We start from the raw sequence: 18,353 nt of genomic DNA on the forward strand, positions 1-18,353 counted from the left end.
AGTCCACTACAGACCCCCCTGGACGCCCCATTATATCGGGGTGTGCCTCTTTGACTGAAAATGCAAGTCGATATGTGGATGCACATTTACAGCCCCATGTGAGGGCATTACCTTCTTACGTACGTGATACGACTCATCTACTTACCATTTTAGATGATATTAGCATCCCTACTGGTGCCTGGCTTGTCACCCTTGACGTCGAGGCCCTCTATTCCAGTATCCCTCACACTGAGGGACTTGAGATGATCAGATCGGTTTTGACGACCATTCCCATTGATGCCATTCCTCATAATATGTTTTTATTAAAGCTATTGCAGTTTATTCTCAAGAACAATTATTTTTTGTTTGACTCCTCCCATTTCCTCCAGGTGCAGGGCACAGCGATGGGGACCAGCTGTGCCCCGTCCTATGCATGCCTGTACCTGGGGGAATGGGAACGATGTATTTTTTCAGATGCGAACCTGAGTGATCTTTTGGGGCATGTACTTACCTGGCATCGTTATATCGATGATATATTTTTAATCTGGACAGGAACACAACAACAGATGTTTGATCTGGTCAATTTGCTAAATAATAATGTTTTCAACCTCAAATTTACCATGACTATGGATACTCACAGTATCCCGTTTTTGGACATTATGATTTCTGTGAACGACCAGGGAGTATTACAGACGGATCTTTATAGAAAACCCACAGCAGCTAACTCCTTGCTTCATGCAAGAAGTTTTCATCCCACACACCAGATACGCAGTATTCCTGTCGGGCAATATTTGAGAGCCCGACGGAACTGCTCTGATGACAGGAACTTCCATGCCCAAGCTAATGATTTACAGCAACGATTTAGGGCTCGCGGTTATCCCAAAAAATACCTAAAGAAAGCCTATCATCAAGCTTGCGATACCCCTAGATCTACTCTCCTATACAATCAATCATCGGGACAAAAGTCTCGAAATGAACTAGATAGGGGTCTTTCCTTCATTACCAAATACAATGATCATCACTTTCAGGTCCGCGCCCTACTTCAGAAACATTGGCATGTGCTCACGGGCGACCAGCGTGTTGCCCCCTTTGTTCCGAGGGAGCCCTCTGTTACCTACAGGCGGGCCACCACCATAGGTGATACCTTGACACGTAGCCACTACTCAGGTAGAGGCAAAACCAAATTATGTAATTGCACAGTTCTGGGCACTTACCCATGTCATTCCTGTAATCAATGCAGGTACATCTATGTCGGTAAACAGTGCCCCCTTGTGATGAGAGACGTTGTATTAACTACCAGACATTATGTTAACTGTGAGACGGAGGGGATAATTTATCTCCTCCTCTGCCCCTGTGGGGCCTTTTATGTGGGCAAGACTGGCAGATCCCTTAACAGATGTATTTATGAACACACTTATGGTATCCAGGAGGGACACCAGACACCTGTAGCCCGACACTTCGCAATTTGCCAGGGGGGTAACCCCAGGAAAATTCGATTCTTTGGCTTGGATAGGGTACACCGGGACCCACGGGGAGGGGACTGGGACGGGAGACTCCTCCAATGTGAGGTCTTCTGGATTTACAAACTTAAGGCCTTTCGGACACCGGGCCTTAATGAAGGTATTGATTTCGCCCCATTTCTGTGACAGCAGTGCTCTGGCTCATGGCCATATTTTCTCTATTTTTCATTATTTTTGTTCAATTTCTAAGGATGAATCTTCATATTTTCCTTTTGCTGTGCTTAAGCTGGCGGCCTTTTTGCGCCCGAACCGGGTCTTTTCCCGACCCTTATATATTTCTTTGATTTAAAACCTTTTATGCCATCTAATTTAGATTTGATCTCTGACACTTCCTTGATGGTGGTTGGTGGGTTGGCGTGGCCCCCCGTTGCTCCACTTTGTCCTTGGTCTCCTCTCGTTTGGTCCCCTATCGGCAGGACAACAGTTTATTTATTATTATTTCATTTTACTTTCGTATTCTATTTTTTTGCTTATGATTACTTAATTATGTATAGTTATTGGGGATTTATTATTAATGGAAATATTTTTGCATTATTTTATTATGTTTTTTTCAATATGTAACTTTTTTCGATGACTTTGCTGATCCTGTGGGAGGTGGTAGCTATGGCCCCCCCGGCGCGCCGCACTTGCTGGTGGTCCTGGATGTGGGGTGGGGTTGGTGGGGGATCCATGTGCCCTGGGGGGGTGCTCGGGGTCGGCCCAGTCTTTGGCTTGACATGGACCATATATTGGGCTAATGCCTGCTGGCCCGTGGCCTGCCTGTGGGCCTTCCCTGTCCTCCTCCCCCCGTGGCCCTCCCCCCCCCCCTGCCCCGTTTCCTGTTGCCCCTGGGCACACTTGGCCGCGGCTATGGTGGCGCTCCGGTGGTGATGGCGACTGGGCGGCCCAGGGGACCCGGGGCCCCGCCTGCGGGACAGCCGGGCCACCCTTTCTCCTTACCATCGATCAGGGGGTCTTAATAGTCCGTGCCCCTCAGCGATCCCGGAGCCCTTTTGCGTCGGCCGCATTTCCATAGCGGCCCTGTTGGGGGTCTCTGTGGGTCGCGTACAGTCGTACGCATATACGCGTTCCCTCCTACCTGATCCGCTTGGCGGTTGCGGACGCGAAGGAAACGCTGTGCGTGCACTTGTACGCATATATGCGTTCCCTCCTTTGATCCGCATCACCGCATGCGGACGCGGGGGGAACGCCGTGCGTACATGCGGAGAATTGGATGCATCACGCCTCTGCCTCCACCTCTCACTCACCACCTGCTTCCTGTGATGGTGGGGTGGGAGTGGTCATGGGGGGGCGTGGTAGCATCCTCTGGCCGCCCAGTGCCATTTTAGGCCGGCTCCTCTCTCCCACAGGCAGCAAAACTTCTGAGCCTGCCCTGATGATGCTGGTAATCTCACCAGTGAAACCGGTTGGCCTCTAAGGCTCTCTTTGTGACCAGACACACTTGTGGTGGCAGCACATGGGCTCCTGTGGATGTACTTTGCAGTGACCAGCTACTCAGATGAGTATACCTCAATGATATGCATTTCTACTGGTGACTTGAAAACAGCCTCCTATGGAGTAACCACTGTTTACCATATGATCATTGAAACAGCTTCCTAGGATGCACCTATATGCTGCTATATGCTGTTGTTTGCTGGAACTTTGAGTTTGTCTATATCAAGTTGATGCTGCTGAAGGGATGACCCTGGCGGACTGTTCCATGAATGAACTATATCAACTTTAATATCACACCATCTGTACCTGCATTTGTCTGTGGTTTAAACACTTGCCTGTGAATCTGTCTCAGAATGTGCTTCTGATTGGGGCACTAACTCTGGTGAATTGCTTGTTGCTCCTGGGGCTTGCGGATGTGTCAGGCTTGCTGTGAATATAAAATTTTTTGTTTACTAGCCCGAAGTGCTTGCCACATACAGTGTGTGCCTATCAATCTACCTCTGTGCACCTGGCCATTGTTATAGCTCATAAATGAGACAGCTTGCCTGACCTGTGGACCTGCACATCAATTATTTTGTGATAACATATGCAGTAAGACCACCTATTGTGATGGATTGAATCTCTCTATCAGCCGTTATTCAGCCTTTTGATCCTGCAAATCACTGGAAATATTATAGCAACACAGCCGGAATCTGATACACCTGTGCTTTTTCTACTAGGATGCCTTTTTCCATTTAGGTCCTGGACACTTGGCCCTTAAAACCAATGAAACATTGCAGCAACACAGCCAGTATCTGATACACCTGTGCTTTTCTACTAGGATGTCTTTTTCCATTTAGGTCCTGGACACTTGGCCCTTAAAACCAATGAAACATTGCAGCAACACAGCCAGTATCTGATACACCTGTGCTTTTCTACTAGGATGTCTTTTTCCATTTAGGTCCTGGACACTTGGCCTTTAAAACCAATGATATATTTCTCTCCAAGGTCTTTTGTTTCAATGTTACCTGCTAGGAGTCGCTTCCCCCTTTTTTGCATTAAGATATTTGATGGATTGCGCACTATCAATATTTTTTTAGGGGATCCCCTACATTTTTCCATCTGGCCTAGACATGGTGGCCCACCTGTGTGTTCTGGTCAATTTTAAATAGATTTACATATATGTGTGTTTGTATTTTGGTCATTAATAAAATTTGTACTTTTATATATAATTTATTTCCTCCTGCTTCCTTAGTCTTCCATTGATCATATTGAGAAGTCTCAGACTTGTGGAGGATTATCTGTGATAGGAATTTTTAGGACCCATTTGTCTAAAGAATGAAATAAACAATTGTGTATATATCCTCCTCCTAAAAATGACTTTTTAAGATATTCCACAGTTTTATTTTATTTTAAATTTACTTTTTAAGTTTTTACTGTTTTATTGTTTTTGCTCAATGACTCATTCATTGAAGTATGCCAGAGCTAAAATTTATGAACTATTGACCCTTTTTTATCTCTTTCCTGCTCTCAGAAGCCATTTTCTGCTAGGAAAGTGTTTTATATTTGGAATTTCTTATCAGTGAGGGTCACACTGTAGTCACTTCCTGTCTGAGTCAGGACTGAGTCAGCCACTTACATACCTGATATTTAACTCTTTCAGGCAGAGAAAGAAAAAAAGGAACACAGCATAGTTATTTGTGTGCTAGGCACTGTAAATACACGTCTATCTCATCGTGTCACTTGTCACCTCGGGTATTTTTTAAGTAAATTGCAATCGCAGGACATGCAACACTTTGGGAGCGTTTCCATTCTTATAAATCATTTAGGAGCAGGGAAATCGCTCCCAAAATTGTTTGCAAAACTCTTATCACAAATCGCTAGCGATAGCGCTTTGCGTTTTCTAGTGTATTCCAGGCCTTCTACCTATTATAAAGGGGAGGTGGAGTTTTCATGTAGCATCCTCATAGGAGGAGATCACATTAGGTCAACAGCATTGAAAGCGGGTAGCAGCTGCCACAGTTCCGAAGGTCACATAAGTTCTTCCTGTGAGATCACTTCCTGAGTGTTTAAACCAAGCACAAAACTATAGACTATTTCAGAAGGCTGCAGTTATGGTAATGATAGACTTTTTAAACTGAGCACATTTTTCTTGCATTTTTTATTCTTCTTGCATTGTATTATTTTTTTTTTAATTAGAAATTATAACCATAGTTATAACCGCTTAGCTGCACTAATTAGGAGGATGAAATCCGAAGCTCATCCCTGACTGTAACCCAGGATTGAACCTCATTCCAATCAGTAGCTGATGCCCCCTTTCCCACGAGAAATCTTTCGATCAGGGGTGTCTATATGGCTGCTATTGTGGTGAAACCCCTCCCACAGTGTGATGACATGACCGTGGTCCTGACAGTTTGCTGTCTCGTTGTATTGTGGGAAATAATGGCTTTTTCCAACTGCTAAAGAAGCAATATCTTCCTCCGTGCTTAGAACTCTCAGTAACGAACATTCCGTACAGATCACTTGGCAGTAGAACTAAAGATGTCATCAACAGTTGTAAGACTTAAAGAGAGTCTGAAGCGAGAATAAATCTCGCTTCAGACCTCATAGATAGCAGGGGCATGTGTGCCCCTGCTAAACCGCTGCTATCGTGCCGCTAAACGGGGGTCCCTTCACCCCCAAATCCCCTCGGTGCAGCGCTTCCTGGTTGGGGCAGGGCTAACCGCCGCAGCCCTGCCTCACGCGCGTCTGTCAGCACGTATCTCCGCCTCTCCCCCGCCCCTCTGTCTTCCTTCACTGAGAGGGGCGGGGGAGAGGCGGCGATGCGCCGCTGACAGACGCGACTGGAGGCAGGGCTGCAGCCGTTAGCCCTGCCTCCAGGAGCGACCAAGTCTGCGACCAAGTGTTGCAGTGGGGGGTTTGGGGGTGAAGGGACCCCCGTTTAGCGGCGCTATAGCGGCGGTTTAGCAGGGGCACACATGCCCCTGCTAACTATGAGCTCTGAAGCGAGATTTATTCTCGCTTCAGAGTCTCTTTAAAGAGGTACCGTGACCAAGAATTGAACTTCATCCCAATCAGTAGCCGATACCCCCTTTTACATGAGAAATCTATTCTTTTTCACAAGCGGATCATCAGGGGGCGCTGTATGGCTGATATTGTGGTAAATCCCCTCCCACAAGAAACTCTGAGGACCGTGGTCCTGGCAGTTTCCTGTCTGTGATCCTTGTTGCATTCTGGGAAATAGCTGTTTACAGCTGTCTCCAACTGCCAAAAAAAGCATGCAGCAGCTACATCACCTGCCAGCAGTAAAAATGTCACCATGTGATAAATGTCAGAATGTAAATCGGGGATTTTAAAGATTTTACAGTAGGCAAACACTGACTAAATCATTTATACATAATTATTTAAAAAATGAAGCACTTTGTTTATTATATTAGTTGCACTGGAGTTCCTCTTTAACATTGTGCAAACCTTGAGTAAATTAATTTATAAATGAATATCATGAACAATAAGCAATTTTATTGTATGTTCACTAGAGACGAGTAAAAGCTCCAGGGATTGTCGAAACGCAACACACAAAAACCCAGCATTAGATGTAAAAGGTAAAATGAAAGTCTATGGACTTTAATTTTACCTTGGAAAACGCACACAATGGCCGTTGCATCAAAACGAACAAAATCAGCTCAGATGTGAAAGAGCTCTTACTGGAAAAATAACCTGGAGTTTTATATTTTAGTGTTAAAGGGACACTGTAGGGGGGTCAGTGGAAAATGAGCTGAACTTACCCGGGGCTTCTAATGGTCCCCCGCAGACATCCTGTACCCGTGCAGCCGCTCACCGATGCTCTGGCCCCGCCTCCGGTTCACTTCTGGAATTTCAGACTTTAAAGTCAGAAAACCACTGCGCCTGCGCGCCCATGTCCTCGATCCCGCTGATGTCATCAAGAGTGCACAACGCAGTCCCAGTATGGTCTGTGTCTGCGCAGTACACTCCTGGTGACATCAGCAGGAGCGAGGACACGGGCGTGCAGGCGCAGTGGTTTTCTGACTTTAAAGTCAGAAATTCCAGAAGTGAACTGGAGGCGGGGCCGGAGCATCGGTGAGTGGCTGCGCGGGCACAGGATGTCTGCGGGGGGCCATTAGAAGCCCTGGGTAAGCTCAACTCATTTTCTCCCGACCCCCCTACAGTATCCCTTTAAAGAGAATCTGTATTGTTAAAATCGCACAAAAGTAAACATACCAGTGTGTTAGGGGACATCTCCTATTACCCTCTGTCACAATTTCGCCGCTCCCCGCCGCATTAAAAGTGGTTAAAAACAGTTTTAAAAAGTTTGTTTATAAACAAACAAAATGGCCACCAAAACAGGAAGTAGGTTGATGTACAGTATGTCCACACATAGAAAATACATCCATACACAAGCAGGCTGTATACACCCTTCCTTTTGAATCTCAAGAGATCATTTGTGTGTTTCTTTCCCCCGAGGGGGGAGTGCATAGCAGAACCACAACACTGAAGAACTTGGCAGCCTTCCAGACACAGGCTGACAAGTCTGACAAGAGAGAGATAAGTTGATTTATTACAGAGACTGTGATAGTACAAAGTGCTGCAGTAAGCCAGAACACATTAGAATAGCTTTTGGAACTTGTAGGATGATAAAAAACAGGATGCAATTTTTGTTACGGAGTCTCTTTAAGCTCAACAAACAAGCAACAAGGGAATTAATGTTTCCTCGTTTTATTTAACATAATAACTATATAAAACAAACGTGTTGAAAAAGCACAACACCATCTGTATAATCAGATCCTATTCCGGAATACCGTGTAGATGCACATTATAGTTTCCCTGGAGTATTTGCAGCGTGTAAACAATAAAGTATTAATGCTGTATATGTCACCTCCTTTCTTCTTAGCTGTGCATTAAATCGGATCAATGCTTTTTCTTTTTGTTTAGCAAGATAATCGAGACATGTTTAACTGCGTCAGAAACATGATCTGTGACCTGGTGGAGTGGAGATCACAGATCCTTTCCGGGACGCTGCCGCAAGACGAACTCAAAGAGCTGAAGAAAAAGATCACAGCGCGCATTGATTACGGGAACAGGTTTGTGAACTCTAATAAGCCTCTCCGCAGTATGTGCGTGGCTTTCATGTCATGTTGTATACAACTATATTCTTCTTTTTGCTAAGAAGCTGTTTTTGTAATGAAATGTTAGCAGAACGCTTTTCCTGGACTCTGGATCTACATCGCAGGAGCTTCTGTAGGAGATTGATGTAACATGTAAGCTATGTGCGCAAAGCCAAGGAGGGAAGATATTCGGATGATTCATAGCGCCAGAATATGCTAATCCATACCCTAGCACAAATACATATTAATAATAATATAGTTTTATGGATTATCCAGATTTATTCAACAGCAGAGGGCTAAGGGCCCGTTCACACTACACGCGTTTCCAGACGCGTTTTGGAAACGCGTGCGGGTGGCCCGACACGCACGACATCAGACAGTGCATAGAGTGCACTGTCTGATGTTCACACTGCATGCGTTCCGGACCTGTGCGGTCCGGGAACGCATGCTGCACGCAGATTTTACAAAAACGCGCGGCTGTCCCATTCACTTTTCAGTGATGGGATCAGCCACGCAACGCATACAAACGAGGATGGCGTGCGTTTGTACGCGTTGCGGTCCGCATGCGTTGCGGTCCGCATTTTGCAGTCTGAACGGGCCCTAAGGGCATGTTTCCACTACAGGCAGATTGGATGCAGATTGGATGCAGAAAAACTGACTCCAATGAATGCCTATGGGCCTGTTTCCACTAAACGCCATTTTTCTGATGCAGATTTTCACATAGGCATTCATTGGAGTCTGTTTTTCTGCATCCAATGTGCGTGTAGTGTAAACAGGCCCTAACTCTGCTGGTCATGACCTTGCGGTCTAATTAGGGCAGCACGCTGGCATAGTGGTTAGCGATCTCGCCTTGCAGTGTGGGTCCACGATTTGTATCCCAGCCATGGCACTATCTGCATTGAGTTTGTATATTCTCCCTGTGTCTGCATGGGTTTCCTCCAGGCACTCTGCTTTCCTCCCACATTCCAAAAGCATACAGATAAGTTAACTGGCTTCCCCCTAAATTGGCCCTAGACCACGATACATACTCTACACGATACATACGACTATGGAAGGGACTAGATTGTGAGCCTCTCTGAGGGAAAGTTAAAGTGAACCAGAGGCGAAGCACCCTCATGTATTTTACCATATATATCAGTGGGGACATTAGAGAAAACGCCTACCCTGCTCTCTGTTTCATCCTTCACTGCTCAGCCTGCTTGTTATCAGCCCTGATAAAATCCCCGACTGAGCATTCAGTCTGGTTTTGCTCAGGAATCATTATAGCAGAGCCAGAAGGGACAGGCTTGGGCTTCAAAAGACATCAGAGAAGACAGACTCAGTTATGATTCTTGAGCAAATCCAGACTGAATGCTGAGTCGGATTTTATCAGGGCTGATAACAAGCAGGCTGAGCAGTGAAAAATGAAACCGAGAGCAGGGTAGGTGTTTTCTCTAATGTTCCCACCGATATATATGGTAAAATACATGAGGGTGCTTCATCTCTGGTTCACTTTAAGTGACCAGACCAAATACTCTGTACAGAGCTGCAGGAGATGTCATAAGTGCTAAATAATAATCATATCTGAAATAAAAAGGCTAGGTGCACACTTTGGACATAGAAGGAAACTGGTTTGGAAGATTACTGAAAGAGGCCATCTTTGTCAACAGGGATACTTCCTATGGAATCATTGAGCATCCGCATACATCTTTACTTTAACATCTTTACCCGGACATTTAAACCCAACTGTAAGAGGCCCTCTAGTGACAGTTTATGCAGTAAATTATTCAGGATACAAACTATCAGAAACGCTTCCTATATCTATATATTGCTGTATATTGGTGTGTAGCCTCGCCCTCCAGTGATGCTTATGCTTCATACACACTTGAGATAAAAGTCTTTGGAAAATGAAAGATCACAGACCAATTTTACCCCATTCCATGTAGTATGAGAGCCATACTCTATAGTCTATTCTATGGAGCTGAACTCCCCATCAGACAGAGATCTTACCACCCTTCCATGTAGTATGAGAGCCACACCTACACAGTCTATTCTATGGAGCTGCACTCCCCATCAGACAGAAATCTTACCACCTTCCATGTAGTATGAGAGCCACACCTACACAGTCTATTCTATGGAGCTGCACTCCCCATCAGACAGAAATCTTACCCCCTTCCATGTAGTATGAGAGCCACACCTACACAGTCTATTCTATGGAGCTGCACTCCCCATCAGACAGAAATCTTACCCCCTTCCCTGTAGTATGAGAGCCATACCTACACAGTCTTTTCTATGGAGCTGCACTCCCCATCAGACAGAAATCTTACCCCCTTCCATGTAGTATGAGAGCCACACCTACACAGTCTATTCTATGGAGCTGCACTCCCCATCAGACAGAAATCTTACCCCCTTCCATGTAGTATGAGAGCCACACCTACACAGTCTATTCTATGGAGCTGCACTCCCCATCAGACAGAGATCTTACCACCCTTCCATGTAGTATGAGAGCCACACCTACACAGTCTATTCTATGGAGCTGCACTCCCCATCAGACAGAGATCTTACCCCCTTCCATGTAGTATGAGAGACACACCTACACAGTCTATTCTATGGAGCTGAACTCCCCATCAGACAGAGATCTTACCACCCTTCCATGTAGTATGAGAGCCACACCTACACAGTCTATTCTATGGAGCTGCACTCCCCATCAGACAGAGATCTTACCCCCTTCCATGTAGTATGAGAGACACACCTACACAGTCTATTCTATGGAGCTGAACTCCCCATCAGACAGAGATCTTACCACCCTTCCATGTAGTATGAGAGCCACACCTACACAGTCTATTCTATGGAGCTGCACTCCCCATCAGACAGAAATCTTACCACCTTCCATGTAGTATGAGAGCCACACCTACACAGTCTATTCTATGGAGCTGCACTCCCCATCAGACAGAAATCTTACCCCCTTCCATGTAGTATGAGAGCCACACCTACACAGTCTATTCTATGGAGCTGCACTCCCCATCAGACAGAAATCTTACCCCCTTCCCTGTAGTATGAGAGCCATACCTACACAGTCTTTTCTATGGAGCTGCACTCCCCATCAGACAGAAATCTTACCCCCTTCCATGTAGTATGAGAGCCACACCTACACAGTCTATTCTATGGAGCTGCACTCCCCATCAGACAGAAATCTTACCCCCTTCCATGTAGTATGAGAGCCACACCTACACAGTCTATTCTATGGAGCTGCACTCCCCATCAGACAGAGATCTTACCACCCTTCCATGTAGTATGAGAGCCACACCTACACAGTCTATTCTATGGAGCTGCACTCCCCATCAGACAGAGATCTTACCCCCTTCCATGTAGTATGAGAGACACACCTACACAGTCTATTCTATGGAGCTGAACTCCCCATCAGACAGAGATCTTACCACCCTTCCATGTAGTATGAGAGCCACACCTACACAGTCTATTCTATGGAGCTGCACTCCCCATCAGACAGAGATCTTACCACCCTTTCATGTAGTATGAGAGCCACACCTACACAGTCTATTCTATGGAGCTGCACTCCCCATCAGACAGAGATCTTACCCCCTTCCATGTAGTATGAGAGACACACCTACACAGTCTATTCTATGGAGCTGAACTCCCCATCAGACAGAAATCTTACCCCCTTCCATGTAGTATGAGAGCCATACTCTACACAGTCTATTCTATGGAGCTGCACTCCACATCAGACAGAAATCTTTGCAAGATGCTGCCTGCACACACAGATGCTGTACAGACACAAAAGATCTGTAGCTGCAAAAGATCTGTTCCTGCAAAAGATCCGTTCCTGCAAAATGCATTCATAGTCTATGAGATCTGCAGATCATCATACACACCTTGTTTAACAGACTTCATCTGCATATCTGGCAATCATCTGCAGATCTGAAAATCCATCCTGGTGGATCTGATCTGCAGATGATCTGCAGATGATTGACTGTTAAACCAAGTGTGTATGAGGATTTGCAGATCTCATAGACTATGAATGCATTTTGCAGGAATGGATATTTTGCAGGAACAGATCTTTTGCAGATACTGATCTGTTGCATGTGTACAGCATCTGTGTGTGCAGCATCCTGCAAAGATTTTATCTGATGGGGAGTGCAGCTGCATATAATAGACTGTGTAGAGTATTGCTCTCATACTACATGGAATGGGGTAAAATTGGTCTGTGATCTTGCCTTTTCCAAAGACTTTTATCTCAAGTGTGTATGAAGCATTAGCCTAGGCTGTTAAGCTATGCGGAATTCTCCTTCCAGAGCATTCCGAGAGACCAGGTATATTTTTACTGCCTTTGGAATTCTCAGAAACAAACATTCCGCAGAGCTGCACCTGGCAGGACTAAAGATGTCACCACTCTTGATAAATTTCACAATGCTGTTCAGGGTGAGGAAAGCGTTTTCAATGGGTAATGCTGACTACATAATTTATAAATGAATATTGTAAAAAAAAAATAAGCAATTTTATGAATTTATTTTTACTGCAGTTGCTTTTTCAGGTTTGTAATACTTTAAAGGGGTTCTCTGGTATAATAAAAAAAAAGCTAAAACTGATACTTACCTGGGGCTTCTATCCGCCCCCTGCAGCTGTTATGTCCCGCACTGTCCTCCTCCGATGCTCTGTTCCCCGCCGCCGATAACTTGCAAATTATTCGTCTAACCAGATGAATAGAACTGCGCCCGTGGCCCCACGCATGCTCGCTCCCGCGCATCATCGGGAGCTTACTGCGCAGTGTGAAGTTTTATTGTACTGCGCAGTAAGCTCCAGATAACACGCGGGAGCAGGTTATCGACGGCGGGGAACAGAGCATCGAAGGAGGACAGCGCGGGACATTACAGCTGCAGGGGGCGGTGTGTCAGTTTTAGCTTTTTTTTTTTTTTTTTTTTTTTTTTTTTTTTTTTTTAATGATGCAAGAGAACCCCTTTAAAGTCCTCCACTAGTGAGAATCTGTGTGTATGACGGCCCTGATATGTCGGTGAGAGATCCAACGTGCTGGAGCCTCTTGCTTGAGAGCACCCTTCATCATGCAGCTCACAGCCTCCCTCCCGACCCTTTCAGAACGTGTTGCTAGCCTGTAGGTGAGGGACATGTCTGTACAGGCCTCGGCTACAAACTGTTGCCCAAGGGATTTAATCCCTGCAGTTTGACACTAGTCTCAAGTGTGCACAAAGCTTTAATTGCAAATTGAAGATGTTAAATTCTGATAGCAAACATCTTGTTTAGTGTGGTATAAAATAACTTATGTAATCTTCCAAACCGGTGGGGAAAAAGTCTCACCCACCCAAATGAAGAGATGTCTATAAACCTGTTCTGTGCTGCTCTGTCGTGTACCATGCCGTTGCCCTTTCTCCATTTGATTTCTTCAGATTCGCACCATCTAAAATTCTTTATTAAGTATTGCTCTTTAAAATATTACATCATTTTAAAAGAATATATGTGGGTATCTGTAAAGTAGATGACGCACAGGCATTTCGGGCTGCCTCAGTCCTTTTTCAAATCATGACAGACCCACATTAAAAATACAACCACACAAACTACTTCTAAAGATCCAAAGTGGACCACAAAGAGAACTGATCATTTACATATATACATATTCATATAGTGACATGCACCAATCACAATAAACCTCATGACAAATAGCTGTCTAAACTTACATACATTACCAGAACATCCCTACAGAGGTGACCCCCCCCCTTACTGCAAAATAGAACACAAAACAATATGACACTCACCAACGAGGTTTATCCGAGTAATGTAACCCAGAAAAAAACAGATAGTTTTCCATAGATCATTGCGTCCAATAGAAGTCCAGCCTACAGCGTCCACAATAGAGCTGGATATTACTAACCAATCGGGAGGCGCAACACATTCCCCGCACTCTCCATGGCCTATCGCAAGTGGCGTTCTATCCAGAAAGAGGCCAATCATCTAATGGCCGACAGCGTCTGCTCTAGGGCAGGCCAGGAGACACGTGATCGGACTTCTCCGTGTCACATGTCTCCATCATCCAATTCCCCCCAGACACTCATCACCAAAGGAGAATTTTGCTGGCCAGAACAGTCCGTTCGCATCCATTATGATCTGTTCCATTACGATCTGTTCCGTTACGATCCGTGACTGGACCGTCGCTAATGTGAGCCGGGCCTTACAGTACTACAATGTAAAGTACAGTGTACAGATGTTAGGCTTTCTGTGGGTTCTTGCCGACTTACCCTCTGCAGACCAAAGTGTTGAGTCTACGGCTGGGTTAACTCTCGTTATTTCTGAATATCAAACCGAAGAAACCGGTTAAAGGGACTCCGAGCAGTGCAGAAACTATGGAAAGATGCACATCATTTTAAAGCTCTCTTTTTCCTCTTTCCAATGATATATAAACCGCCACCCTACGCCTTTTAGTTTTCACTATTTTCGCGATTGAAATTGCCGCGGCTGCGATTTCGATCGCGAAAATAGAGAAAACTAAAAGGCGTAGGGCGACGATTTAGGTGTCGTCAGAAAGAGGAGAAAGAGAGCTTTAAAATGATATCCATCAAGCCATAGTTATATTGTATTACACAGGGCGACTTTTTGTCAAAGTCAGCAGCTGCATTCAGCAAAATGGAGCTGCGGACACTGGGGAAAGTGTCGTCCTGTGTAATACAATATAACTATGGAAAGATGGATATCATTTTAAAGCTCTCTTTCTCCTCTTTCTGACGACACCTAAATCGTTGCCCTATGCCTTTTAGTTTTCTTTATTTTCGCGATCGAAATCGCGGCCGCTGCAATTTCAATCGCGAAAATAGCGAAAACTAAAAGACGTAGGGTGGTGGTTTTATATATCATTGGAAAGAGGAGAAAGAGAGCTTTAAAATGATGTGCATCTTTCCATAGTTTCTGCACTGCTCTGAGTCCCTTTAAATCTGCACCTGTAATTTTCTATTTCCCGACCTGAATGTTCTTATGAGATACACTTATCGGAACCCGCAGTGAGCCATGTAGTGGCTTATGAATATTTGCCGTTTATTAGAGCCAGGAGGTTACCTCTCTGGGATTAGGTGACGTTTAGGTATGCATTTTGCCTTTTTTTGCCGGTAAGAGAATGAACGGCTCATGAAAATCTAATTTTATGTTTGGGTTGCCGAGATACAGCCGCTCTGCGTTCTCTGAAATCCGTGTTTAGTTTTCCGAGAGAGACGGAGGAAAATAATTATTGAAACCGAAGCTTAATTCCGTTCGGAGGACACACATTTAAAGCCTCACCTTCTCCCCAATTAATGAATTTCATGTTTGTTATTGTGTCTCGCCATCTGCCGATGTATTTGCATTACGTTCGCCGGGCCCCCAGATGCTCCGTGTTCAAACAGGAAGGAACATCTCGAGAGTTTGCTTTACTCTGAAACTTCTGTCAAATGAGAACTCGAGTCACCAAGAAACATTTTTGTCTCGTCCTCTAAAAAATAAACCTAATGGATGAAAGTGAGACTTGTGGAAGCCTTGATTAGGCCTTCTACTCATAGCAGTTCTAGATTAGAAAGGAACAAGAAAGAAACCGAGCGGTCTCAACCTGTATACTGAACAGTGAGGCCTCGTTCACATTGCGCTCCGATCACGTTCGCATTGGCTGTTTTTTGACACGTTTTTGTATTTTGGGTTTTGTGTGTTGGACGTTTTCGTTAACCGCTTTTCTAAGCGCTTTTGCAGAGCTATTGCGTCTTTTCACTTCCTGACGTCAGTCAAGAAGTGAACTCTTTGAACAGGAAAAGAATAATTACAAACGCTCACGCAATCACTGCACAAAGCGATTTTGTGAGCATTTTGCATTTTCCGATACCTTCCATTAAGGCGAAATCGCCTCAAAAATTGCCCATGCATCGCTTCTCTGAGCGGATCGGAAACAAATCGCTCAGATGTGAACTTTTTAATAGAGAATCAGTGCACAAGCGCTTTCAGGGCGATTTTTGAAAATCGCCAGCGCGTTAAAAAATGCCATAAACGCCCCTAGTGTGAAAGATGACCCTATCCAGGACCTGTCTCACCTCCTCAGTTGTGGCCGTAAGAAAAACAGCCTGTAGTAGCATGTACACTGGGGAAACCATTTAACAGCATCAATAAAAAAAAAAATCATCTCCTTCCTCACACAGCAGGACGTACTCAGCCAAAGCCAAGCCGGGTTCATGACACACCACCGCACAACCAACCACATCTACACACTGCACAGCCTCATCAAGACCCATGTCCACAGCTCACGCGGCAAATACACCACACCACCGACCACATCTACACACTGCACAGCCTCATCAAGACCCATGTCCACAGTTCACGTGGCAAATACACCGCACCACCAACCTCATCTACACACTGCACAGCCTCATCAAGACCCATGTCCACAACTCACGCGGCAAAATACACGCTTGCTTTGTGGATTTTAAAAAGGTGTTTGACTTGGTGTGGCACCCAGGCCTTTTCCTAAAACTCTTAGAGAGCGGAATAGGAGGAAGAACTTATGATGTCATCAAGAGTTCATATACTGGGAACCAATGCAGTGTGAAAATGGACGGGAAGAGACGCGCGTTCTACAAGCAGGGTCGAGGAGTCAGGCAGGGCTGCAGTCTGAGCCCAACGCTCTTTTTTTTTTTTTTTTTTCATTGACCAAAAGTTTTATTGAAATATAAAACAGGGATGATACAGAGAATACGATATACAAATGTTGAGCAGAATTAGGCAACAGGTAAGTGGTACAAATGGTGTACAGGAAGTATCTATACAGCAGTGTCATCATCTCTGTAACCTCATAGGGAGAGCAGGAAAGGAGGAGGAGAGTGGGAAGGAGGATAGGGAAATCAGGAAGGAAGATCTCGTTTTGTTGGCATCCAAAGGTGGGTGTAGGCATGAAAGGAGAGGGGAAGGGGTGGGGGGGGGAGGTAAGGAGAGGAGTATCCGAGTAAATAGATACTATGATAGGAAACAAGGGCAAACAGCAGCATAAACATTGTAATTTGGACATTGTTAACTGCCTGGATTTTCAATCCAGCGATCCCATATTTTGTTGAATTTCGAAGGGCAGCCTCTATGGTGGTATATTAGTTTTTTAAGGAGTAGGGAATTTTTGATTCTACTGCGCCAGTCAGCATATGTAGGAGGAGTTGGGGAGAGCCATCTGAGTGCTATGCATTGTTTAAGCATAAAGGTGGTTTCTATCAAAAAGGTTTTATCAAATTTATTAATGTCTTCGTCGTAGATGTTTAATATACAGCTCTTAATGTCTAGGGCAATTGGTGATCCCATTACATCATGAAGGAAGTCAATCACCTGCTTCCATAGGTCTGCTATTGGAGGACACTGCCACAGAAGATGCATAAAAGTGGGGTTAAATGCGCTGCATTTGGGGCAGTGTTTAGAGTTGTTGGGGTTAAATTTAGATATTCTACTAGGGGTAAGATAACTTTGGTGGGTACTGTCCAATTGTGTGAGGCGATCTTTAATACATGGGGATACTTGCTTGACGGCTAAGAGGCTATCTTCCCATTCCTCTTCGTCTATTTGAGTTCCCTGTTGTATCCATTTATTTCTGGATTGTTCTACCACTGGGTTAGCCAGATGTTCTAATAGTATAGAGTAGAGAGCACCAATATGAGCCCAACGCTCTTTACCATATAAATTATGGCTATACTGGCTGTAGCCCTAGAATCCTCCCCAGCTCCAGGCCTCCTCCTGCATGACCGTGAGGTGAAGTTCCTGCTGTATGCAGATGACCTTGTGCTGCTCTCCCCAACAGAGAAAGGCCTACAGGATAGCCTGGCAGTACTGGAGAGTTTCTGTACCACATGGGCACTGCCCATCAACCCAAAGAAGACAAAAGTGATGGTGTTCCAGAGCAAGAATCTAAAGAAAACCCCACCTCCTCATTTATATTAAATGGCTCCCCACTGGTGACCACCAACAGTTACACCTACCCGGGGCTGGAGATCAACCAATCAGGGAGCTTTAAACCAGCAGTAGAGGCCCTGAAAGAAAAAGCCTGCAGAACATTTTATGCCATCTGAAGTCAGACTGGATTAGCTGCATGCTTGTTTCAGGTCAGTGATTCAGCCACTACTACAGCCAAAGATCAGCAGGACTGCCAGGCAACTGGTATTGTTTAAAAGGAAACATCCATATCCCTCTCAGTTTAGGTTCCCTCTAAGGTGCCCATACATGGAGCGATGATGGGCAGATTCCACCGAAACAGATTTCTCTCTGTATTGAATCTGATCATAGAGAGTATCTGTCGGCTGCCCTTACACCTCAGGCCGGTTCCCGAAGGTAT

General features: G+C 45.0%; 1 protein-coding gene across 1 annotated transcript in view; it reads left to right on the forward strand.

The window, feature by feature from the left end:
- Positions 1–18,353, forward strand: part of DOCK1 (dedicator of cytokinesis 1) — a 589,023-nt gene that overhangs the window by 65,540 nt on the left and 505,130 nt on the right. Inside the window, exon 6 of the mRNA XM_068258876.1 lies at positions 7,863–8,011. Within this exon, the coding sequence (XP_068114977.1) occupies positions 7,863–8,011 (149 nt within the window). The remainder of the gene's footprint in view (positions 1–7,862; positions 8,012–18,353) is intronic.

Source organism: Hyperolius riggenbachi, chromosome 10, assembly GCF_040937935.1.
Source record: "Hyperolius riggenbachi isolate aHypRig1 chromosome 10, aHypRig1.pri, whole genome shotgun sequence".
Taxonomy (NCBI): domain Eukaryota; kingdom Metazoa; phylum Chordata; class Amphibia; order Anura; family Hyperoliidae; genus Hyperolius; species Hyperolius riggenbachi.